At 39.6% G+C, this 27,495-nt stretch overlaps 1 protein-coding gene across 1 annotated transcript in view; it reads left to right on the forward strand.

Annotated features, from left to right (window-relative positions):
• Window positions 1-27,495, forward strand: part of NNT (nicotinamide nucleotide transhydrogenase) — a 109,862-nt gene that overhangs the window by 22,940 nt on the left and 59,427 nt on the right. The window contains exons 6-13 of the mRNA XM_075589018.1: window positions 3,473-3,561; window positions 4,934-5,121; window positions 6,849-6,982; window positions 8,311-8,502; window positions 10,027-10,180; window positions 12,331-12,492; window positions 23,519-23,629; window positions 27,304-27,449. Of these exons, the coding sequence (XP_075445133.1) occupies window positions 3,473-3,561; window positions 4,934-5,121; window positions 6,849-6,982; window positions 8,311-8,502; window positions 10,027-10,180; window positions 12,331-12,492; window positions 23,519-23,629; window positions 27,304-27,449 (1,176 nt within the window). The remainder of the gene's footprint in view (window positions 1-3,472; window positions 3,562-4,933; window positions 5,122-6,848; window positions 6,983-8,310; window positions 8,503-10,026; window positions 10,181-12,330; window positions 12,493-23,518; window positions 23,630-27,303; window positions 27,450-27,495) is intronic.

The raw sequence follows: 27,495 nt of genomic DNA on the forward strand, positions 1-27,495 counted from the left end.
CATTTGCATACACTTTTTGCCTGGTTTTCATTCAATACCAGATGGAAACCGAGTCAGAAATGTCCCCTTTTGGAGGGAGATCCTAGGAGAGCACCTATCGACCTGTATACCTCGATATAGATTAACGGCCTATGCTCCAAGTGGGGAGATGGAAAACACCTAGGATAGTTGGGGAAATATACAAATAAAGGAAGGGAGGGCACAAACACATAAGCAAACCAATTTGGATTCCACAATGCTTCGGATTGGGGGCAAATAAATTGGTTTGCTTAAGTCCGTTTGTGCCCTCCTCTTACTCCTTTATCTACAGTATACCTTTTTGGTCCGATCAGGAAGGTCCGTTGTGAGTTGGAGCACTGGCCATTGTACATGGGGGAATTCCTGGGGAACCTTCTCTATACACACAGACAGAGTCCCAATTTCCACGTCCAATATGACAAATTATATAACTAAATACGTATCTGTTTTCTCATATGTAAGGATCATTTAGTCAAATTCTTTGGCCAAAGTATACACTCTTTATCTTATTTTTTGTTTTTTTTTGACGTCCTAACAGGACCTGAAAATAATCCATAAAAGAAAAAGTGAATGTTTTTGTATGTTTCCCATGTATCTTCCTCACATGGAGTATAGGTTAATCTACAGTATTTGGAGGTGTAGCCGTAATTGGGCATCTCTTTCTCTCCCTCGCCTTCCAGAAAAAGCCCTACGCTGGTGGCCATGACTTTACGGGCAATATGCAAACGTATTAATAAATATACCATTTTGCGAGGGCCTTATTGCACAGCCGAAACCAAATTACCCTGAAATGCTCTGGTCGCATTGTAATCAGTAGGCCCCAGTGAATGTAAATGTCCAGCAGGTGGCAGTGTTGCACCAGTCAACTGAAAAATATTAATGTGTGAATTGTATTCCCAAAAATATGATAATGCCCTGTGTGTGGTTATTCTCTTAACGGCTGTCTTCATGGGGTACAAAAGGTTGTACACAAATGTATATGGCTGACTAAAATATATATTTATATAAACTCTCTAATTTTCACTGTATGTATGAAGGTTAAAACGGACACATCCAATCACCTATACTGTACATAGAAAATAATGCAATATTTGTTAAACTGCGCATATATTATGGTGCATCTCCTGGGCTGTGGTTCCACACTAGAGCCTCAAGAGGTCAGTTATTAGAAGAAAGAAAAGACCCCGAGCGCAACCAGAACATATGGAACCCCCTGATTGGGGAATAAATGTTATCACTAGCTAGACCTGTGTGCCGTACAGAAACTGAGTGAATACGTGGCAGCATATAATGTTGGTGGCACAATGATATGATCGGAAATCAAGATGAGACAAAATGTAGTGAAGTATTGCTGAGTACTTTTACTCCGTAAAGATGAAGCCACTTACAATTGGTAAGAAGTATACAGCATGTTTGGATTCATCCCGGCTAAAGGATTATTGGGCAGATCTTCCCCGTGTCTCCACTGTCGTCCTGGAGGTTGATTTTGGCGCTCTGTGGGATCTCCTCTCTCCGTCTCCTCAGTGACTTCTGGAGGATTGGCACCATCCACACATGCACATGGCAGTCGTCTTTCTGTTCTCTCTCAGCTGTTCCACCTACTATTGCCAGGTTTCTTGCTCTCGTAATTACCGTAGGATGTCCAAAAAACAACGCATCTTGCTACAGTTGGCTTCCTCAGGGTTATAATAAAGGATTATACCCCTGAGGAAGCCAACTGTAGCGAAACGCATAGGGTTAAGTTTTTGGACATACTACAGTAATTACGAGAGGAAGAAACGATAGTACGTGGAACAGCTGAGAGAGGGAGAATGGAGAGAAGACCGCTGTGTGGATGGTGCCAATTCTCCAGACATCATTGAGGAGACGTTGAGGAGATCCCACAGAGTGCCAAAATCAACCTCAGGCGCGGGGAAGAGCTGCTAATTAATCCTTTTGCCTGTGTTAGGATGTGTCCCAACATGCGCTATACTTCTTACCAATTGTAAGTAGCTTTTCATCTTTGCGGAGTAAAAAAGAGAGAGTACTTTCAGTGATGATTTCCCTTCTTTTTCTATGCTCTGACATAGCTAATTTTCTTCCTAATAATTAAAGCTATAATAGCTTTTTTTAAGAAAGTAAACCGATTCTTAGATATTTAGGAATACCATTTTTTTTCTCTCATTTTGACCAACTGTTTGTCTTGTGAAAGCAGAAATTAAACAAATAAAGACTGTTTGTTTGAAACTGTATTCCTTAATTTTCCACTAACCAGAAGCCTGATAATTGCAGAAGGTCAAATCCATTAATCCAACCTCTTCTGGTAGAGCCTGCAATGGATGTGTTTTTTCAGTGCAATGCAAAAATCAGCAAGCTAAAATTAACTAGGTGGGTTTTAAGAGATAACATTTTAATATTTTAATAGCGTTTTGGCTGTGGGAAAATAACCATATGTAAGTAATATTCATTATTTAGTCATCCACGTTGGGGTATGATTTGCGCTGTTTTTTTTGTTTGTCTTTAGTTTGCTGTGTGGTCTTGTTTAGACAGGACAAGATTGTGCATATTAAAGTGCACTGGTGTATTTTTCCTACCATCGGATCAGCAAATGAAAGAGGGGAGGAGGAAAGCGTCAATGTGTGTAGCGTTGCATTGTTCTCCGAATGAAAGCTGCAATTCTGCGTGCTTCGTATCTTCTTTTTTTTTTTTTTTTGTACCGGATTCTTACAGCAGGTTCCATAGATACCTGGTTATAGGTACAGTTTTTTCCTCCCTTACTGGGGAAATCAAAAGAGCCACCAACCTACTGTCAATAATAGAAAACCACAGCAATTGGCGTTGCTTCATATTGGAGGACCGCGTGGGGAGGGGTTGGAAGGAAGTGCGCCTATACACCAGTTTCATCTCCAGGAATTCCCCAGTTCCTATGATATGCTGTAGGGTGGTTCAGTTCTGTTCCTGGAAGCGATTGCTGCTTTATAGTAAAAATCCTATTGAGCCACGAGGTCCCTGTGTGTGACATCCTGCTGAAACAGTAGTTGCTTGCAGAATGTATGCAGCAGGTACACAAGTTACTTGAGTTCCAGACACGGTTTTTATTTTATTTTATTTTTTATGCAGCCATTGCTGGGTAGTGTCTTTTAATACTTTCCCTGTCTGAGGATCCTGCATTGCATAACAATCTCCTGGCAGTGAGGTGGTTAAGGTTTCCTGTTCTGTGGAAATAGAAAGCCAAGCACCGGGTATAATCTATGATGGGAGAACAGGATCACTTTTTCTGGCTACACACCCAGAGCCTCATTTTCTAGTTTCATTGTGCTACTGATTCAATGTTTAACATGTCGTGTATTTTAATTGGGGAAAGGCTTGGGGAACACTCGATGATTACATGATTACTTTTATTGTGTAGATGAAACCGTTACACTTTATATCCTTGTAATGAATTACTAAAGCAAGTTGATCTATTTCTTCATAGGTTCTCATCATTGGGGGTGGGGTTGCTGGACTGGCTGCTGCTGGAGCTGCTAAATCAATGGGGGCAATTGTTCGGGGGTTCGATACCAGGTATGTAATAATGCATTTAAAAAAGAAAAATGTATATCCGATTCAGTCAGCTGTGACAGAACTAATACAACGTTGGGAGTTCAATGACAGGGAAAATGAATGTTTAGTTGTAGACGAGATGCTGATTGCTCAGGTATAAGTGAGATGTGGCACATGTTAAACATGGGAAGGATGTTGATCCAGGGAGAAATCTGATTGCCATTACTGGAGTCAGGAAGGAATGATTTTTTTTCCTCTTTTGAGACATAATTAGCTAATGTGTCACTGGGGTTTTTGTTTGTTTTTGCCTTCCTCTGGAATCAATATAAATACATGTAGTGGAGTAAGATTCTCATCCTATATTTGTAACATAGGTTGGGCTTGATGGTATTTTTTTTTTCAACCTCATTTACTATGTAACTTTCTCCCCTTTATTATTGTCTGTGATTTCAATTCAAGCATTTTGCTGAACATTGTTTTTTCTTTACATCCTAACTAGTGGCAGATAACTGCAGTGAAATAAATATGTATGTATGAGAGAGAGAGAGAAATGTGCTAAAATAATAGTTTAAAGGTTTAGAAACCAGAATAAATCTGAAATGGTCACCCCAAATGTCATTTAAAAAAAATAAAAATCTATGTATTTCGACCCACAATGGTCCCTAAAAGTCACATGGCTGCGGGTGATTTCTTCCACAGGGGTCGTGTGCTGCCTTATTAAAGTACACAACTCTTGTATGTCAAAACAAAGATCCTCTATGGCAGTGTTTCTCAAACTGGGTTCCATGGTACACTGCAGTGCCGTGAGAGGATCCAAAGGGGCTGTGGGATTTCACTGATCTCACATTGCAGTGGCTTGGGGGCTGGGCAGTTTACTCCATTCTAATTGGCTGTATTGCCCAGCAGCAGCCAATCAGGTGTGTGTGTATTCACTGTTCTATGGTGTAGTATTGTTCAGTTCAAGGGCTTTTATACACGCCTTGTATACTTTTACGATGGTATGTAAAAAAACACGCTCTAAAACATATGAAGGCTCATTTCAGTAGAATATACATTACCGTACACAAATAAAACACAGCTTTCTAATCTTTAAACTTTTCTCTGCCAGTAGCAGCCATGAGGCTTTGATGGAATAGGATAGCGGAGAAGCCAAATAATTGAGCTCTGTTTCACACTTTGCCTTAAGGTCATGAGCCAGACCAGAGTTCTGAAGCAGCCACCAAACACTCCACGTGCAAATAAGGTGCATTCTCCTGGATTAGTTATTTGTAAAACCTGCTGTGGCTTGTGGTCCCAGATGGGTATTTGAGGACCATTGCTTTAGCTCTTGAGGTTATTTTGTGGTGCTCTAGAGTTGAGGTACATTTACTGTTGTCTTTTGATCAAATGATAGAGCTGCAGCATTGGAACAATTTAAGTCGATTGGAGCCGAGCCTCTGCAGGTGCATCTGGAGGAATCTGGGGATGGCCAAGGCGGTTATGCAAAGGAAATGTCAAAGGAGTTTATTGATGCCGAGATGGAGCTGTTTGCCAAACAGTGCCAAGACGTGGACATCATTATCACAACGGCTCTCATACCTGGTAAGACTTATGGTTGTGTTAATTCAGAAGACCATTTAAAAAAAATAAAAAAAAGTGTGTATTTATATATTCTTGTAGCTTACGATGTGTGGGTGTTTTGGGCTTAGTTGCAGTATATGAACTGAATTTCTGAAACAGAGATTTTATAAACCTAGAGAATGTGGTAAGTTTGTGTAGACTATAGACTGCAAGTGATGATGTGTCCTGCCTCACGATGGCAATGTTTTATTTAACCTTCTTCGTTATGGCATTGAGATTGCGAATGCTGCATGTTTTAAGCCTGTCCTGGGATCTTATCATTTTCTCACTGTGACCCTGATCCAACTCGAGTAAATATTAAAACTTTTTTGGGCAATAAACAACTTTTTTTGTTCCTTGTTTACCAAACTGTAAGAGGGAACAAAATAAATAAAATGCAAACAATTGGCTTACCTACAATATGTATCATATGCTAAACAAATGTATATGCAATTTGGGTACAAATATTACATTTCTGAGTAAATCTTTTAAAACTTTATATTTGTTGAGCACAAAGTACAGTTTGTGATATGAATCAAAGCTAATCTAAGGATTTTATTCAATACTGTTTTGAAGTGCTTGATCGTGATGTTAACGGCCATGGACTTTATTGTCAGAGTTGTATAACTTTACTTAAACCGCCATCTTTGAATCGCAACCCACCAAAGCAATGGGGTTAACCAGTCTGTTGTATATCGGCCGATAAATAGCATCTTTCACTAAATGTGCAGCCTGATTTTAAGTTTGTTATTCATCACTAAATCCTACACGGTTTTCCTGCAAACTTCAAATGTGACACTGATTTTAGCCTGTCATTTGAAGAGGTGTTTTTACTTAGGATGTTAAAATATGTAGACCTAAAGCAGACAAGACTATTTTAGCAATCACAGGACAATATTTGACAGTCACCCACACAAGTTTTTTTAAATTTTTTATTTCACGCTTGCCATGATCTTTGGGAGACATGAGTGAATTGGGGGAGAAAAAAGTGCTGTTTTGTCATTTTGAAGGAGCATTTTTAAAAACACACAAGCTTTCCAGCATAGTCAACACAATTAGGAAGCGGCATAAAAAATATATAGGTTTTCTTGATCTGTTATTTGTGAGTCAGTCCTGCTTTCACGGCTGGTTCTTTACACATACTTACACATACTTACACATACTTAGACAGTACTTTGCATTGTTTTATAGCTACAGGTGCGCCAACGAGTATTCTAAAACTTGCCTTAAACTTGCCTTGGAAAATCAAGACCCAGATGCATGCTGGGTACATGCTGCAACATTTCAGTGAGACTAATGGCCCATCGGATTAACACAGCAGTGGTCCCTGGCAGTCCCATTCAGTTTGAATGGGACTGCCAGGGACCCCCGCTGTTAATCCGATGGGCCATTAGTCTGTCTGCAGAAATGTCACTGTAATGTTGCAGCATGTACTCCGCATGTACCTGGATCTTGTTGGTGATGGCCCCAGATTTGTTTTAGAATACTCGTCGGCACTACAGTAAGTACACCTGTGAATAACAACATTTCAGCAGCCCATGGTATATACGTATAGTATCACACATGCAAACATGGTTTTTGTGGCCATTCTAATTAGAATAATGTGGACCGGATTCATTTTCTGCATTGCTGGCAGTTTGGAGAAGATCTTTCTGCAGTTGAATTGCACCATATAACACTTGTGCCTCCTTTTCCTCCACCACAAACAGGTAAAAAAGCCCCCATATTGTTTCGGAAAGACATGATTGAATTAATGAAGGAAGGCTCGGTAGTTGTTGATCTGGCTTCTGAGGCAGGAGGAAACATTGAAACTACTAAACCCGGAGAACTTTATGTTCACAAGGTATCATTGCAACAACCTTCATTTTTTTTATTTGTAATTCTTTATTGCTTCGTCTAATTCTAAATCAGCAATACTACACCCCCCCCCCCTTTTTTAATTTATTTAAAAAAATATATATATTTTTTCCTTTTCATATTTGTACTGTATATGTAAAGCATGTTACAATGTATAATTCTACATTCTTACTTAAGCTGGCAATTATTTGGTGCTCCTTTTTATATTATTTTTGTTTTTATATATATATATATATATATATATATATATATATATATATATTTCCATTACTTGGAACATAATGAACGGCCATGGAATAATTTGTTTAGTTGTGCCTTGATTGTTAAACTTAAGTTCACATGATGCTAATGCAATAAATTATTCAAAAGTTGCCCATCGGATATCTCATGTTTATCAGTTAAATAAGCAATTTATCTTAACTACTCCGGTGAACTTTGGTACATGACTGGTTAGGTGTGGCACACAAGTCCTTTTTTCCATGGTTAATCGAGAAGTAAAATGTAGTATACTGTGGCTCTATTTTGCATTACTGTACAATGTGGTTTAATATGAAAAAAAAAAGTTTCTGTATACTGGTGGCAGTATATTCAGCACTGTAAATAGTAAGATTTATACATATGAAACCTATAATTGAACAGAGTCTCAGATATCCTCTATGCTGGGAACCTACAGTACTTAACTGTGCAGGAGAACAGTTTACTCCCATACATTTGAGTGAAGCAGAACGCCTAATTTTATTATTTTTATTTCTTTTGTTCCCCTGCACTATGAAGACATTAAATAGGACCAGCGAGTATTGCAAACAAGTCTGAAGTAGTTCATCACAAGGTCTAGGAAGTGGGTCACTGTAAAGAGCTGGTTTGTGTTTTTAATGGTTTTATGTAGTTGTACTTTGGTTGTCAACTCCTTTTAAAAAAACGGTACTGTGAATAGTGTCCTGCAAATGTTAACTTGTCAAATTTGAAGAGCTGAGGACAGGGTGCAACAGGACATAATTGTGTGATCAAAGAGTGCCACTTGGGTGAAGTCTGAAGTAGCAGGAGATTGAAATGAAGGAGACTTCCCTGTGTGAATGAGTTTACGAGTCCTGGCAAACATGTTGTTTTTTTTAGTGGCGATCCTGGTGCTATACTGCACCTATAAATAAGTTGTGATTCTTCCTTGAATATGGAACAGGGGAACCAAAAATGCTTGCCATAATGGACCCGCAGTTTATTCAGAAATACAATTTTCCTACAAAACTGTAATGTTGGTGGTGCTTGCCCTGTTTTGTTGTATGTAAGTAATGCATGTTTACCTGCCTTTGTTATTAGGGTGTGACTCACATTGGTTATGCAGATCTCCCAAGCAGAATGGCTTCTCAAGCGAGCAGCCTCTACTCAAACAACATCACTAAACTACTGAAGGCAATCAGTCCTGACAAGGATAACTTCTACTTTGCTCTGAAGGATGAATTTGACTATGGCACCATGGACCATGTAGTTAGAGGAACCGTAGTAATGAAGGTGAGTGCATCTTTGAAGACTTACAGGAACCTATCCTACCAATAGAAAACTGATATTGTAAAGAGTTATTCAAATATAAGGACAAAAACATTAAAACAGAGCTTCCTTCCCCCCCACCCCCCATTTTACTTGCACACATTGGGCCTTACTTGTCCTGACTCATCTGCCCTCCAGCACCGTGTGCCCCACACATTATTGATGATCCTTTCAGTTTTGGTCTCCATAGGGTTGTACTGGGAGATTGTTGTAGCCACCCACAGTACTTTATTAAGTGAAGGAAGTTATTTTACTTTAAGTGGTTCCCTTCTTGTCATGTGAAGTGCTGCCACCCGGCAATTCCAACAGTGAATGATCATCAATAATGGAATGCGTTCTGTGTAAAGCGCATCACGTTTCAGTGAGCCAAATTATTAACAGACTTGATTGCTTCTCATTCCAAATCAAAGAATACCAAGCCTGCCATTGGCTTGGGTCAGAGTATCCTTACATTGGGTGCAGCTGGTCTTCAGTTCCTACCTTCTTTCTGTTTGTATGGGATTTAATTGTTTCTATTTAATGCTTTTTTTTTACTTCATAAACTTAACATGAGTCATTCCTAAACAATAATTTGTTTAAATTAGTCCTTTTGAAAACGTGTACACTTAAGATATATTGCCTTACATTCACTTATTACAATGTTATTGTTCTATGGCGCTGGCAGTGCACATGGTGCCTCCACCATATAGCATACTAGTCACACTCTGCTGTGTCCCATACAGTGCACAGTCGAAGGTTGTTACATTTACATGTTCACAGATGGAATAACACTTTTTCCAAATATTGGGTCTCCATTAGGTAAGTGCGGTATGATTTTCCTTACGGTTATTTTGAATCTTTTCCAGCCTGAAATACTTGTAGCTGGGGTAGGACAAAACACTTTCTGAATCGGTGACTGCCATCTGAAAACAGAAATTGTGTGGCCCAGTTTCTTTATATCCCACAAAATTCACTGTTCCTAGCAAGTCCTCATCCTATGTAAAGCTAGTAGCTCCGTGCATTTTGGTGTTGCCTATACTGTTCCTTCAGCAGAGCTTTAAACGTTATATAAAGTATTGTAGAACGTACGTTTTATTTTTTACATGGCAGTCTAAACACCCAGAGCTGGAACAAAGGTAAATTAGATTTATCTTTCTATTCTGTGATGAGGGGTCTGTGAACATAACACTTGTAGAACAGCCTCTTCCAATCAAACGTTAACTTTAAAATCAAATATGCTAGATTTATCATTATAATATTTAATGTAATTCAGTGTTGGTTGTTTTTAATGTTGACCCAGCACTTAATGCTTTTTACGGTATAACAGCCTTGAACCAACGTTGGCTTTGCAATTTTGTTTGTCTTCTATTGAACTGTTTCTCATGGTTGTGGAGAGTTGAAGCTGCAGCCGGTGGATTCTGAGTAAAAGAAAAATGTGGTGGATCTCCCCACTATGCCTTTTGTGTTTCTTTTGGTGTGTTGTGATGTTCCTTGTTTGTGTGCTTTTAGGATGGGAAAGTGATATGGCCAGCACCTCCTCCAAAAAAAATCCCCCAGGCAGTCCCTGTGAAACAGAAAAGTGTGGCTGAGCTGGAAGCTGCAAAGGCAGCAGCTGTTTCGCCATTTAGGAAGACCTTGAATAACGCTTCTGCATATACTGCTGGTAAGAACTGCTTTCATCTCTGGTAGCCTTCCACAGATACAGAATTATTTTTATGTACTGCTCCGACACAGCTAATTCTAACAAAAGCCGCACGGCAAGATGCGTGCTGGCAGCGTGGAGAAGCGGCGCGTCACGGTGACGTCAGTCACGTGCGCGCCCGGCTTCCCCGACTCCCCTGAAGGTTTGAAGTGAGGTAAGCGGGGGAGCGGGGAAGCAGAGGGGCACAGCAGGAGCAGCTAGGGGGTCGGGAAGGGACATAAAAATGCGCGCGGATTGGAGGGGGGCACGGAGGGGATGCGGCTGGCGCGCTGTCTATTCTCAGCGCCAGCCGGAGTAAGTCCCGGTCAACCGGCGGCTTTTGTTAGAATAAGCTTTGTCGGAGCAGTATGTTGCTGACATTTGTTACTCGTTACACCATGGCCCGCTCTGGGACTTCCTGATCATGTGACCTTGCTCAGAGCGATCACATTTTTTTTCTGGTGATGTTGACAGAAGGTGGAAGGGGAACCATGCAGATCATGGTTCTGCTGATTGCGATCTACCCCTAGAAAACCAGCATAGTGTCGTGACATAAAGATTAAGTCTTGACGTATGTCCATATGGCACTAAAGGAGTTAACGTGCAATAGTGTCGATTGACACTATCGCACTTCAATGAAGAGTCACCTTGGATAGACGTGTGTGTGTGTGTGTGTGTGTGTGTGTGTGTGTTCCTTTCGATACCTGCCCTTCGTACCTTTCCCTTATTTTTCAGATGTGAATTTGTTGAAACGCAATTTTTCATTCTTTTGAGACTTCGTTTTGCTCCGAGAAATCTAGATCAATTAAATGACCTTGTGATTTGTGAATGCTCTTCACAAATGTGGGCACGATTACAAATCCTAATTTGTTGCAAAACTAGCACAATAATATTGCAATCTATTGGAGATTATAATGGAATGGGATATTTTTTTGCACGTATTTTATTTTTTTCCAACATTTTAAACTTTCCTTCTTCTTGGAGTTTCTATGTTAGGCTGAGCTTATAGTGCCGGTGACGCGACGTCGCTTGAAAACAAAAGCATTTCCGCCGTCGCAAGCGCTTATAGTAAGCGTGCAGCGACCAAAATTTTGGAAGCCGATAAAATTTGATTTTTCAGAGGCTGTCGTCACATGTCACAGCCTCTGAACCAATCAATGGCTAGGTCGCCAACGACGTCGCTGAAAGTTAAATTATAACTTTCGTGGGTGACGTCACCCGTCGCGCGCACTATAAGCGCGGCCTGAAGGGTAGGATGTGATGCTACATGATTGCCTAATCTCATTTGACTGGTGCTTGTATACTGTAGGTCACATTTGGACTTCTAGTGCATAATCAGGGCTAGAAACATTTTGTCTACCTGCACCAGTCCACTGCAGAAAGTCAGTCGTCCACCACGGGAAAGACCGGGGCTACTTCTGAACTTGTTTGGAAACAGATCTGTCATTCACCACTATTTCCTGAAGTCGTGCCCCACAATGCCTAGCGTAGCGCTACGCAAGGAATTATTGGGAGGGACTTCGGGAAGTGGACGCAGTTCCAGACATTTACCCCACTCCCCCCATTTTTCCACTTGTCCTTTTTCCAGTCCTGTTCATAATCTGTGCATGTTCCTCCTCCAGTGGCAGGCTGGTTACTGGCCAGTCATGTGGCGAAGTCAAGATAACCAGCTCATAAAGTAGATTTTAAGCCAGTGATCTTGGCCAAACACTGCACCTGGAAATATTGGTATATTTCATTTTTTACTAGCGCTTTTATTAATCTTCTGAATGCAAGCTAGCTGACATTAAAGAACATCAATTTAGATGATGGAAAGCAAGAACTCCACTTGACACCTTTTTAGATCTTTTAGATCTCTCTAAGTCTGAGGTGTAATGCATACTGTAGATCTGAAGCATAGAGTTTGTGATCTGGGCAGTCTATGTATATAGAACTGTAATAAAACTTGCAATAAACTTAGTTTATCCCCTCCCCTGCCAGATGAGGCAATTGCTCAGCAGTGAAATTGTTAATGGTCCATCTGTAGGTTCCTTTTATGTTATGCAGTGTTACTCTTTGCAAATGAAAGCAAGAAGCCTATTTTTGTATGTGCCGAGGAACCGCATTTGAGCTTTTTGTTCTGTCTCCCCTAGGTATGAGCACGTTGATGGCACTGGGCATTGCATCGCCTCACTCTGCCTTCACTCAGATGGTGACAACCTTTGGATTGGCTGGAATTGTTGGCTATCACACAGTGTGGGGAGTCACACCTGCTTTGCACTCTCCACTCATGTCTGTGACAAATGCCATTTCAGGTAAGGGACAGTCTCCGGCGCATGTCTGCTTATTTGTATAGGTGGTTGGACTTTGAACTCTGTATATTTAAAAACAAACAAAAACAAAAAAAAAAAATCCAAATTCTTCACAGCTGGAATATATGAAACAAAGATTGCGATATTTAAAACATTCGTTCTTTCCATTGACTAAAGTAAGGGGAGCGCATAAAAAACCTCATGGTAGATATGTGGAATAAAAATACAAATGATGGTGTAGCCAGTAATCAAAAAGTGAACTCCCAACTATAAAAATGTGTTGATCCCACTCGCAGATGTCTGATGGGTATATGGGCATTTCAGAGATCCACCTCTCTGATGGGAGCAATGGTGATCCTCCTTGGGAATTAAAGTGCTTAAATTACAAAGTGCTTAGCCCACATATCTACCACAAGGTTTCTATGCGCTCCCCTTACCTGGAAGACCACGAGATTGCATTCTACACCAGAGGACGGCCCACTTTTAGGGTTGAGCTGCTATACATTTACCTATTTCGAGTTGTCTCACTGTGTGGTGATGGTTGCACATTTATTTTTTTTACTAAAGTTATTTCAATTGTTTATTGTATTTAGATATATACACACTCATTAGAGGGCACTTGCATTTGTGCTATCTTTGCATAGACATACATTCACTTTATTAGGGGCGCCGGGGTACACCCTTATTTTTCTGCATTGACTAACGTATCTGTCCTGTGCTTCCTGGCGCCAACTCATGGAAAACCCTATTGACTTTAATGGGGCTTGCTGAATAAGCCCCAGAGTCTATTGCCTGGGTGCACAATAATTGGCCTGTCGTGTATGTTACAGTGATGCAGTCACTATTTGTATTGAAAATACAAATCTCACTTTTTCGAAAAAGGAAGCTTTTTTTTTTCTTCCTAACTATTATGAAATAATGCCCCACAATTGTAAAGTACCAATTAAATATCTTGTCTAACACCTATCCAGAACATAATCTCCTCTGTAAGAGAGAACTGCCACACATTTTTCTCTTCTCTCTCTCTCCCTATACTAGTTTCTCTGCCCTATTCACCACCACCTTGCATTGAAAATGTAGGGAAAGCGGTTTTGTTTGTTGTATTTTGACTCGAATTTGAGAAGGACTGAACGAGGGATGTTAGCTGGGGCAGATCAGGGGGCTTGGATTTTACCTCCCTGAACTTGCATTTCGTTGATGTATAAATGTACAGATAGATGTACGTACATATGAACCGTGTGACTGCAGAGACTGCAAAAAAGCTGCTGAGTGTCAGTGTGACATTTTATGTGTCTTGTTTTTGTGTAGGTTTCTTTTTGACATGAGTTTGGTCAAATAAAATTCCAAGAGCTCTCCTTGGTTACATAATAATTAGAACTGCATGACACTGGGATTCTGAGAAATGTACAAATAGGAACTTTTCATTTGGCTCAGCGTAATGAATCTGTCCTAGCTTGTGGCACTTCTGCACTGAATTCATCTGTAGCTTTGATTCAGAAAAAAAGTTCCTATTTTTGTTATGCTGCTATGAACTGTAACCATGTAAAGTAATATATTCCACAACCAGCTAGGACAAGAAGTGTCCCCCCAACCACTCCTTTGGCTGCAGGGTTCCTCCACGTTCTGCAAACCGGTAACAGCCTTTCCAGGACTTGAGCTGTGAAATGGCAATATCCCTGATTATAAACATGTTCATAAAAAGCAATTTATTATTGGAAGCTGTATGGCTTTGTAATATACATCCTGCTGCGATGATTGCACCACCCGTGGAGGAAAAAGCTTGCTTATAAACCGCAGTTATGGACACAAGTTCATCCCATTTTGTAGTAAAAGTCCTTTCAGAAGTATAACAAGTAACTGATTTATGTAGTATGGCAATTCTTGTTAAACATATGCAAACTATTAAGTTTGTTAACTATAAATACTTGTTCCTCCTTTTCAGATTTTTGTACTTACCACGTATTGGAGAATGCCTGTACTTTACGGGTTTACCATGAAGAGCGTAGTACAGTACTTTAAAGTAAATCCCTAATGTACCAGCCTTATCTAATACAAGGGCACTACAAATAAAGGTACTGTAACATGTAACCCGTGTCATGAAGCTCGTGCCCCAGTTACCAGGTGTCATGCTTTAAAACGTGGTGATTTGATGGGGTTGTGGTGACATGCAGAAGAACATGGACATCTGATAGCTTAGCTCTGATAAAAGGAACAGCGTTCCATCTATTGAGACCTCCAAAGAGAAATATTTTCACACAAAATCAAGCTTCCAACCTCAATAACACTTAGCTGATACATGGGGCCGAAAGCCAAAGAAATCCCTTCACAATTCTTTAAGACAGTCTGTCAGTGGCTGCCTTTGACAATGGCGGCTCCTCTTGTGCCACTTAGGACATGGAGCCGGAGCTAGATGATGACCAACAGCACTCTTACAAGAGAAGATGTCTCCATTCATGGCAGAAATCAAAGCAACATTTCAAGTGGGGCTGAATAAATCTATGAATTGCATCAACTTATAACTTGCCTCACTAGTGGAATGAATGAACATGGTGGAACGTAGACTGGAAGAGGTATTTCAGTTCCAAGCAGCAGTAGACAAAGAGATATTAAGTCTCCACAAACAGGTAGACCTTCTTGAAAAAGTGGAGGACGCAGAAAACTGATTGTGCCAAAACATCCTTACGCATTGGAAACATACCAGACACTGTATGCAATATAACTAGAGCCATACTTATCCTGCCTTTTCCACATGCTGCTACCAGATGCAAACCAGGACCAATTAAGTATTTACTGGTCCCACAGAGTCGAGGTATGAAGGTCAGGCTGCATTACTACAAAGGACGGAAGGCATTCTGAAGGCGGCAAGAGGCCAGGTCAGTAACGATGGAAGACTAGGTAGTACATATCTTCCTTGATTTGGCGCATGTCATTTTACAAAACTGGCACAATCTCAGTGAGATTATGGCAATACTGCAAGAACATCAGATTTGATGCAGATCAGTTTTCCCTTGCCGAGTGACTGTCCATGCACAATGGCTCTAGCAGATCTCAACGACGAGAGAGTAAGGCCGGACTAGGAAAAGACTGCTGTCAACTCAAGATCGTTCATTCTGGGGGAAAGAAAGGAAGACTTTGAGACGGCTCATATCCTTATCTTATCTGATCTATGTTTTTCTCTTTATAAGAATTGGTTGCTAGCCATATGTATGTTTTATGATCTACTAGCTAAAGTACCTTGGCTTTGCACAGGTTGCAGTACTCTGGAGTCATCTCTTTTCCATTGCAGACTTGAAACTGTGAATCATCGTAATGGTGCCCTCTTTAACTTTATCAATAATTACTCCTTCCAGTGACTGAGGTGGCACCCCCAATCTCACACCCACCCCAAATTATAGTGACAGCCACCCTGTTCACTACTACTCCTTAAGTGACCTTTCCCCTCAGTGACCATCCTCTCTTACACCCTCACTTTTCATAGGGACCTTTTATCTATTCTACCTATGCTGTATCTCTCTCTCCTGCTACCGGTACAGACTAGGGTTTATTTAGCTGCTAGGATTTATCCAGCTAAAGCACCATTGTGAAGTCTGTTGTGAACACAATGAAACAGTGTTACAATTATTCAGCACTACTATACTTTTCAGTTTTATTGAGCCCTCTTTGAACCTTAAGATGTCAATTGCAAGATTTTAACCTAACAATCTGCTAGGTTAAATTCAAGAATATGCCCTTCTGGATTCATGGAGAATATTAAATCCCCCCAGATAAGACTACTCATCTTTCTTTCGTGTCCATGGAAGTTATTCTAGTATTGACTACAAAATGGTATATTCCCGGCTGTGCTCACACTTGGCCGTGGCAACTATTAAACCCATTTCATGGTCAAACCACAGTGTGGGGATACCGACTAAAATTGAGGCCCTGACTACCTACTGATTTTTAGATGGACTCAATGAGTCTTTGTAACCCTGAGGTTGTCAAGGAAATATGTCAAGACTAAAGTGCTACTTGGATATCAATGATAATGCTTCTGTATCTAGGATGGATCTATGGGATGCGCATAAAGCAGTTCTTAGAGGCAAGCTAATATCGATTGGAGCAGGGAGAAAAAGAAACAAGCTAATGGAGATGAATAGTTTGACCCTAGAGCTTGAAAAGGCGGCGCAAATGCATAAACTAAACTCCTCTGAAGCACATTTTAGCAATGCTCTTAGAATTAAAGAGACTTGATTCCTTATTGCTAGTTATTTTGGAACGGCCCTTGCGGTGAATGCAATCAATACTACCAGAAAGGAAACCAGGCACATCTCCTTCTAGCTAATAAGTTAAATTAAAGAAAAAGGTTCAAAGTCAAATTCATTTTAATTTGGAAGTAACGGGTTGGAGTTACATGGTCACTCTTTGATAGGTGCAGAATTTATGAAATACAATGTCTCCCTTTTATAACGTGTCGAGAGGTACGAAAAACAACCACTTGGTTATCCACCCTGGCTTCCCCAGCAACTGAAGATTAAAAAAATTAATAAAAAAAATCTCGTCCCCATCATATTGTTGGAAGTAGCAGAGGTCAAGTCTTTGAAACATGGATATAGCGAAGTTAACTGTCCTCGGTGCCACTATAACGCAACCGCGGGAGTTGTGGAATCGGATTATTAAATCTGTGGAAGCATAGATTTATTTTCTGCTCACCCCCCCCCCCACCCTGCAGCACAATCACACTGCACTTTGGCACCACAGACACTTGCTTCGAACGCAGTGCCGAAGACGGTGAGTTTTACTACATCTGGAAAAGAGAAAAAACACAAAAGCGCACCAAGATGAGAGATGTATTATATATTACCTTAAATAAAAATAGTAATAACTTACATATAAAAATTCTTTAATGATCCCCGATTCTGACGTTAATCACAGGAGTAGGGCATCACATAGGGAATATATGGGCAGTCTCAGTCCTGGGAGATCAGTCCCGCGCGCTGGGGCTGTCTCCGTTGTGTCTCCTATCCTCCACGTGTAATAGCGTGGTGGGGAGTGTAGCGCGCATGCGCAGGAACCGGAGCCCTCTAAAGCTGTCCTTAGGATGCCTGTCCGTTTCTGATAACGTAGAAACGATCGGGAACGAGCAAAGACGATACACTTGAATGTGTACTGGTGGTAGATAATGAAACCGCCAGCCACAATAGTCGCGACGCGTTTCGTTTACCAAAGTAAACTTCTTCAGGAGATATCTGGGGCACCTGTTTAGGGGTCCTTTATAGGTCTAATGCTGTATGTCATTGGTTAGTACTCAATGACTGCATGGCCAGTCAGGCTTGTGTACTGGTAGGGGATGCAAAGATTTTGTCCAACAAGCTTAGCGTCATTGTGCCCAAGATTATACATCCTGACCAGGTGGGTTTCATTGGTGGTCGCCAAACCTGTGACATCACACATCTGTGCAATCTGGATTATATTGATCAATCTTTTAAATCTCATTTCAAGTGGGATCCAAATAGTATGCAATTCTGAAATATGTGAAATCGCTATACGCAGTTAACTATAGTCCCTTATTCAAAAGCTAGAAAAGGAAATGGCTCAATGGTCCTCCTGTTCAATTTGATGAATAGGTTGAATATGGGCAATTAAAGTGAATATCCTGCCACGCCTTTCCTACATTCCTTCCCTATACTGGTGCCGAGCAAGGAGATGGCACATCTTTAAAAAAAAAAAATGATCATTACTTTTGTATGGAACGATAAAAGGCCTTGGATAAGCATAGCTATATTGTGTAGACCATGAATAGAGAAAGTACAGGCACAACAGACTACCAAATCAAAATACATATAAGGAACCAAGAAGATCCAATGTTTTGACTGCTACAATTAACCTTTGTGAAGGTTAGCTTTGTCTGCTAACCTTGACAAAGGCTGATTGTAGCAGCTGAAACATTGGATCTTCTTGGCTCATTAAATGTATTTTGATTTGGAAGTTTGTTGTGCCTGTACTTTCTCTACTCACTGCTGATTATTTTTGGGACTCCCTAGTATGGAGCACCGGGATTTGTTCTTTGTTTATTTTTTAATTCAATTTGGATGAGTACTCACACCATCCTTTAATGCTATATTATATAGATACAGAGAAGCAGGGTGACTGGGCCTTCCATCAATTCTCAACTATTATAAAGCAGCCCAACTAGGTTAAGTAGTGCTTTATCATTTTCCTTATGGTATCAAAGGATGAGTTGATTTATAGTCTAACCTAACTGCCCCTGTGGTCTTAGCTCATGTTATCTGGCTGGATCAGAAAGACAGACCCAGAGTGCATTACAGGGAATCCAGTGTTAAAGCACTCTTGTAATATGGGTTTCATACAAAATGAAACAAACTTACAGCTACAGTACATTATTTATAATTAAAGTACACCTCTGGAGAAAAAAAAATGTGAATCCTTCCCCATGTTGCTAAGAAAATTACTTAAATAACAGCGGTCAAAGAGTATTACCAAGGTTACAGATTTATATATGCTTAAATAATAAAAAAAATGACAATGACAATAATGCAAAATGAAACTTTTATAGATACCTACAGATTAGACATTTTTAACACATTTTCATAAACACCATTCCATAGCTGAGATGTTCTGTATACAAGCAGAAAATCAAACCAAACTAACATCTTTATAATGTTTCCATAACGGATGATCCTGTAACAGATGGATACATGTTGGCCTGGGAGACAGAATTGGTATATGATTTTGATTGGGGAGCTGCGGCCAAAAGCTCAACTTTATGTTAATGAGATAATTCATATAAATTACTATGGTAATATGATGGTACAGAACTCCAACTAAACTGCATGTTATGAATTCAAATAAATCTCCATTGTGTTGGATAAATTGTAGTCAAAGGGGATCCTTGTCTGTTTTATCTGCCCTAAAATCCAACCTCTGGGATAAAGTACTGGTTTTATCTATGCCAAAATAAGCATTACTGTGCCAAAGGACCGCTGTCCCTGCTTCTAAACAAACCAATAGAAGGGATAAGTAGATACAAAGCTAAACTAGTCATGCACATCCTTGACGCTACCAGATGCCATGTGACCAGGTCCTGGAGACAAAACAATCCGCCTCCCTTTAAGAAAATACGGGAGCAGATTTCCCTTGTAATGTTCATGGAGAGCTTATAGAGTTTCCTTGTAATGTTCATGGAGAGCTTATAGAGTTTCCTTGTAATGTTCATGGAGAGCTTATAGAGTTTCCTTGTAATGTTCATGGAGAGCTTATAGAGTTTCCTTGTAATGTTCATGGAGAGCTTATAGAGTTTCCTTGTAATGTTCATGGAGAGCTTATAGAGTTTCCTTGTAATGTTCATGGAGAGCTTATAGAGTTTCCTTGTAATGTTCATGGAGAGCTTATAGAGTTTCCTTGTAATGTTCATGGAGAGCTTATAGAGTTTCCTTGTAATGTTCATGGAGAGCTTATAGAGTTTCCTTGTAATGTTCATGGAGAGCTTATAGAGTTTCCTTGTAATGTTCATGGAGAGCTTATAGAGTTTCCTTGTAATGTTCATGGAGAGCTTATAGAGTTTCCTTGTAATGTTCATGGAGAGCTTATAGAGTTTCCTTGTAATGTTCATGGAGAGCTTATAGAGTTTCCTTGTAATGTTCATGGAGAGCTTATAGAGTTTCCTTGTAATGTTCATGGAGAGCTTATAGAGTTTCCTTGTAATGTTCATGGAGAGCTTATAGAGTTTCCTTGTAATGTTCATGGAGAGCTTATAGAGTTTCCTTGTAATGTTCATGGAGAGCTTATAGAGTTTCCTTGTAATGTTCATGGAGAGCTTATAGAGTTTCCTTGTAATGTTCATGGAGAGCTTATAGAGTTTCCTTGTAATGTTCATGGAGAGCTTATAGAGTTTCCTTGTAATGTTCATGGAGAGCTTATAGAGTTTCCTTGTAATGTTCATGGAGAGCTTATAGAGTTTCCTTGTAATGTTCATGGAGAGCTTATAGAGTTTCCTTGTAATGTTCATGGAGAGCTTATAGAGTTTCCTTGTAATGTTCATGGAGAGCTTATAGAGTTTCCTTGTAATGTTCATGGAGAGCTTATAGAGTTTCCTTGTAATGTTCATGGAGAGCTTATAGAGTTTCCTTGTAATGTTCATGGAGAGCTTATAGAGTTTCCTTGTAATGTTCATGGAGAGCTTATAGAGTTTCCTTGTAATGTTCATGGAGAGCTTATAGAGTTTCCTTGTAATGTTCATGGAGAGCTTATAGAGTTTCCTTGTAATGTTCATGGAGAGCTTATAGAGTTTCCTTGTAATGTTCATGGAGAGCTTATAGAGTTTCCTTGATGACACTCCAAAAAGGTTTAAGATTATGGGAGCTTCTCTTGTCCTGCCAAAAGACCATAGCAAACAGGTTATTTAATTGGCTATGGGATAATGGAGTATTTCAACGAGATTATTATAAGAAACTGGTGATCCACTACAATAACTTAAGGAAATGGCTAGGCTACGGCTGTTATTATTTGTGAGTAAAGGTATGTAGACGTTTGTTTAGTGCTTTGATGGTTCAATACTGAATTCCCTACCCTCTCCTTCCACCTTGCCTCTTCTGGCTTTGTGTTATCCTCTCTTGTTGCTGTCATGTTAAGGTAACTTTCAAAAAAGGTAATAGATATGAATAAAGAGAATATTAATATATTTTTTTACATATTAGTTTTATATATTAATTTTATGTTGGTGCCAAGAAGCAATTTAAGCAACAATCCCCCATGTTCCCATTTAAAAAAAAATAATAAATAAATAAAATAATAATAAAAAAAAAAAAATATATTATATATATATATATATATATATATATATATATATATATATATATATATATATATATATATATATATATATATATATATATATATATATATATATATATATATATAAAAAAGAAAAAATCAGGCGCACACCTAGTGCATTAAAGTATAACAATGATTATATGGAACATTTAAAACAGACAAATGCCCACTCACAAGTATAACGGTATTAAAATGCAGTTATGAGATAGGCCCTCATAAGCCAGTGGTAGCGTCCGGCCCAGCAATGGTGTCCTCTCATGCGCGGTCTCCTTCTACCGGAAGTGACGTTCACCCGATGACTTCTTCAGGGGATACCCATTGGTTGTAACCCCACAGTATTTATAACAAGGTTCATTTGCATATACAATTAAAAACAATAAAACAATTAGGACATTAATGACACACTTTAAACTAGTCCATTGATTCAATTTCTGGTACTAAACCGATCGCAATGGACAAGTTATGAGGACCACACTGTATTTTTAAAGAATTTTGGAAAATACATATGATAATAAAAAAGGGGAATATGAATGTATTGTAATTACGTTTCAATTGATATACCTATTTGTTCAGTAATTAGAGGAAATTCAATAATTTATTGGATCAACATATGATACTATAAACAATTATGTTTGTAAATTAAAATGGAAAGTTTTTGACTATCTAGATTAGATCAACCATTATCTATTGACATTATTTTTATAAAACATGATTAGCAATATAATACAAAATTTAATTGAGAAATCTCAAGAATTGGAGAGTACTGATGACACTAAATACTACCTACCCAATTAACCCCCTTCATCTATGGTCAACAAACAATTAGCTACACAATATATTGAAACCAGGTTTTAGGGTATCATATATTACCTGTTGGTAATCCATCAGTGATAGATTTGTAACTTGGATTATAATTGGAGTTAGACGTGGAGAAAAGGTTGTTGTTAACCAAGGACAGAAGAATCCTCAGAAATGACCGCAGTACCTGTGTGATAGCCTAATGAAAATAAATGTGCTTGTGTGGTGTATATAAAATAGCTCTAGTGTATATGTATGTGATGGTGTAATGATAATAGTAAAGGAATAAAATGATGTAATAAATGAATGTGATAAAAATATATATGGATATGTGTATGTATGTAGTATTAAATTGAATAAAATAATTAAATGTGTAATGATTCTAATTTTACTTATATTGATGTATATATAATGCAAAGCTAAATGTGATAGAATGAGACCTGTTCAGGACTCCAACAGACACATCCACAATCCGATGCATTATAGGAATATGTACCTATAATAGGGTTATTTATACAATCGTTTCAAAAAGTTTGTGCGGGAAGAAATATTTAAAGACCTGACATGTCACCATAGTTCAGAGGGAGTGCCATAAGGCACTCAAACCAGACCTCCGAAGGATCACCCACCATGAGTGATCACACTATAGTGCTAATGTCTATATGGTCATTATGTCCCCTTGGGTGCAAAGTATCCAAAATATACATCCAATAGGTCTCCCTCATACACAATCTCTTGAAACGATCACCACCCATAAATGTAGGGGGAATGTATTCAATGCCCATTACTCGTAGGGACCTTGGATCTTTTGAAAGTTCATTACAATAATGGCGGGAGAGGTTATGTGTTTGGCACCCATTTTATTATGTTTCTTCGATGCTCTAGAAACCTCGTGCTTAGGGCTCTTGATGTGCGGCCTACATATTGTAGACCGCACTCACATGATATAAGATAGATGACAAATTCACTAAGGCATATATATATATATAGGCATATATATTTCAATATGCCCTTTGTGTTTTTTTTAGGGGGGCGGGAGTTAAAAGGGGTGCAGGGGGCGGGTCCATGTTTGAGCTCTGCAGGACCTTGATCTATTGAGGAAAGAAAAAAGAAATAAAGCTAAAATTAAGATCCATAGGGAAATTTCTGCTTTAAGATTGAGTCAATGTATCAATATAATTTATATGTTCTGCTCCAGTTTCAATCTCTTGGTGAAATGATTATAGAAGAGGTTATATGGATCTGTAAGCAGATATAGACCTCGATCTTGTCTGTCCAAGCAAGATCATAAACACTGATGCCAACGATCACAGACTGCTTTGGGTGCGTGTACATTTTAATTATGGTCACTGCTCCCCCCTTCCACTGTTTAATTTCTACAATTTCTGGAATGTTTACCTAGGTCTCACAGCCGTGGGAGGGCTGGCACTCATGGGAGGTAACTACTTCCCCACCAACACTCATGAACTCCTAGCAATGCTTGCTGCTTTCGTGTCTTCCATCAACATTGCAGGTAAGACAAAAAGGTATACTGTAGTATGATTTGGTGGATCACCGCTAATTAAGATGCTTTTGGCATTACTGCTGCCAACTCTCTCGTTCCCTTTCAGTGGTCTATATATTTCATATGTGTTTTATTTGTAAAATAAGCTGCAAATATTTTATTGACTTTTTTTCTGGTAGAATATTTTATTCCAAACTACGGACCAAAACACCACAGAGGTGAAGCAAAACGTCTATTGCATTAGAAGAGCATCAAACCGGCAACTTTGGTCACATCTCATTTGGTTCAACTTTCGTGCCTGTCTTCTACAGGATCAGAGCAGAGCACAGTATTAGTCAGTATGAACAAAACTAGATTTTTAGTGAATCATGCTTGAAATGTAGTGTGCTAAAAGCCACACTACGTATGTAAATATACCGATGTATGGACCGTAAAAGTGTTTTGTCCATGCGTCTGAAGAAATTTATTGCATGGAAAAGTATGTTCAGATGTTCAATTATGTTGCAGGTAGAAATAGTCTAAGAATCAGTGATCAAGTCACCATGCCACCATGGGACCTTAACTTGGCTCTCAAGTCACTGTTGGGTCTGATCAAACCACTAGATTAGGTACTGGTGAAAATGGCTGTCATTGAAAATGTTATTCTTGCCGGCAATTACAGATGTAGCCAACACCATTATTGTGCAGGAAGCCATTAAATTGTGTGACTCACACCAGAAGAAACACATTTTCGTGCATTAACGGGTACAAGTGCATTGGATACATGTAGGTCAGCAAGAGGGGTTGGCGGGACCAGTGATGCTTGCCATTTTGTCATTCACCAAGACCTGTTGTTCATGAGGACTATTTGGTCTTTTCACCAATATGTTGCATATAGGTGCTGCACCTGTTTATGTACAGTATGGGTGTTTAGATGGATATCTCTATATCAACTTTTGAAGCCTCAGTCACAAGTTGATGTAAATAAAATGTACACAGATCTATCTATATATGTGTGTATGGAAAAAGGGGGATTTGATTAAAGTAGCAAATTGAGAATTTAAAGTAGCAATCTGTTAATATAAATGGAGAGAAGAAGGCGGTGCAGCTACCTACGTCAGTGAAACAGACCGGGACTCCCTCGCACGAAACATGTCAGAGTGGACGTTTTTTGCTGTTTGATGTGCCAATAAATTTATAGTTTGCTGATCCAGAGGAGTCCCGGTCTGTTTCACTGACGTAGGCAGCTGCAGCGCCTTCTCTCCATTTGTTCTTTGCCAGCACCTTGGTAGGAGCACGCCGACAGCGCCAGGATCCCACACACCAACAGTGAGTCATGCATTGATTTGTTCCGGTTTCTTCTTGCAAAGTGTTCCTCAGTGAAGAGGTCATAGAGGGGCCGGATACCACTGTTATAGAGTGTGGCTATGTGGGATTTCACTTACATTGCGTTGTATATACGTCTCAATATTGTATTTGTGCCTGATCTAGTCTGAGTAGCGTCGCTGAGGGAAGTGGTATCCCCATTTCTCCAAAAATCTGTTAATATAGACCTTGTACTACTTTATTTTGTGTTTTCAATAGTTAAAAAAAAAAAAAATAGCCTTTTATGTTGATTGCATTTAAAATGAACCGCAGATATGCAAAAGAATCATCCCATAGAAAGCGACATTTTTTTCAATCTGGTGCAGTTTTTACTGAAAGCCCTAGAATTGCTCCATTTTTCCCCTGGGGAGCGGGCCTAAAGGGAGGGGGAGAGGGGGATCAAATAAGCTCCTGCTAGAAGGCATAATTCTAACAGAGTAGAAGTGGAGAGGCTTCAGGTGCTTTTGTAATTTAAATGTAAAATCGTGCATTTCTCCCACAGCTTTTAGCGGTAGTTGCACCTGCTGATGATGGTCAGTAGCTTTGATATGAACTTGATAAAGAAGCAGTAGAGTGGCTTGGCAGGGGCAGGTAAACATAAAGAAACCAATCACAATCCGTGCTTTGAGTTGCACGTTATGCTCTCAGTAACCAAGGGTGATCAACCCCAGTCCTCAAGCTCCCCCCAACAGGTCAGGCTTTCAGGATATCCCAGCTTCAACACAGACGGCTCAATCATAGGCTGTCAAAGACTGAGCCACCTGTGCGGAAGCAGCAACTGATTGAGCATCCTGTGCTAGAGCTGGCATATCTGACCTGTTGGGGGAGGGGAGTTTGAGGAGCACCCCTGCATTGGACCACGTACATAAAACTACTTCACTTAGGTCGCACATGAGCAGCATCAGGGATGTTCTTCAGTTGCAGGATTAACAATTAAAAAATAAATAAAACCCTATTGTGTTGGCATCAGTATGAAAAATTCCTAAATAATCAATTCAACATGAAAATTATATTCTACTAATTTAGCCAAATATTTTCCTTGCCAAGATATTGCTTTCCCCTTACTGTCTTTGTGTAAGTAATTCTTTAAATGGTTGTCACAAATGGAGCCAAGCAGATCTATTCTGTAAATCTAAAGCAGAAGTGTGTAGTAACCAAAAACTTGGATACATTACTTCATTTAGCAATACTTTGCTGTAGATGACACTAACTTAATGGCATCATAGTTACTGTGATTTTCTAATAAAATGAATCCATGAAAAAATTATTAAACCGGTTTTATATGGGGGTATGATTTTATATAGAGAGACATATCTGTATCTATAGCTATCTCTATCAGGGGCTGACAAAAATATTTAAAACTTAGGAGCCAGAGCTTTGTAAAAAATAATAATGTTATAAAGGGTGGGAGGGTTACTGCGTCACACACGCATGCAAACTCCGGCCCTCCCCCCACAGCCACGAGTTAAACTGCACTCGGGAACAGGCATAGTCACAGCACTGCCCTTTCCTGGCCAGTGTTATTGGTGCAGTGCTGACTGACCTCTCCGGCACTGCCACTACCGGCAAGTAGCGGCAGTGATGGAGTGGGCAGCCAGCACCACAACACAGACACCAGGAGGGAATTTTTAGGCACCAGATATACATCTATACATCTGTGTAGACCCAATGGCGCCGTATGATTGAAACATATGCTGTATTAACAAAATATGTGGTAAGCCTTTTTAAAAACTTGCCATAGCACTAAATATGCAACTTTTTGTTAAGAATTTGATTGTCAAAGGTAAGTGGAGTTGCATGTTGAAATCTTTGATGTGCATATGTATTACACACGCACACCTTAGATGTATGGTTGGTTGCAGGGAATACAGACGCAGCGGCCGTTATTCGAACATATCACGCATTGTATACCTCGGAATGCCCATGTCATGGCGCGTGATTTCTTCCAACCGTACCGCGTGTTGACTCGTTTTTATCGAGTGCTGAAAATGGCATTTTAGTGTTCTGGTTTTTAAACACCTACAAATTGACACAGGAGCACAGCACTGTACACATTACAACTCATTCATTTCTGCCACGATACGCGAAGAATTGCACCCAAAGAAATCATCCATGAAATTCAAACAAAGCAACCGTGGTAAACACAGGCGGAAATGCCGTGTGAAATACAGCAGAGCACACGAAAACGGCTCTGTGAAATGTTCGAATAATGGCCACTGCATCTGTACATATGGAGATATGGTACATATCATATCTTTTGCCCATGGTCCCATCACACACACTGAGCACGTGCTACTTTTCAGCACTTTCTAATAGTATCTCTCTTTTCCTCCTTGCAGGAGGTTTCCTGGTTACACAAAGGATGCTCGACATGTTTAAACGTCCGACTGACCCCCCTGAGTATAACTACCTGTACCTTCTCCCTGGAGGGGTCTTCATCGGTGGATATGCAGCTGCTCTTCATAGTGGATATAGTATTGAACAGGTGAGCAGCAACTTTGTTAAGCACGAGGCTTAGTTTAGTACTTTTT

This window comes from Ascaphus truei, chromosome 1, assembly GCF_040206685.1.
Source record: "Ascaphus truei isolate aAscTru1 chromosome 1, aAscTru1.hap1, whole genome shotgun sequence".
In the NCBI taxonomy this organism is placed as follows: Eukaryota; Metazoa; Chordata; class Amphibia; order Anura; family Ascaphidae; genus Ascaphus; species Ascaphus truei.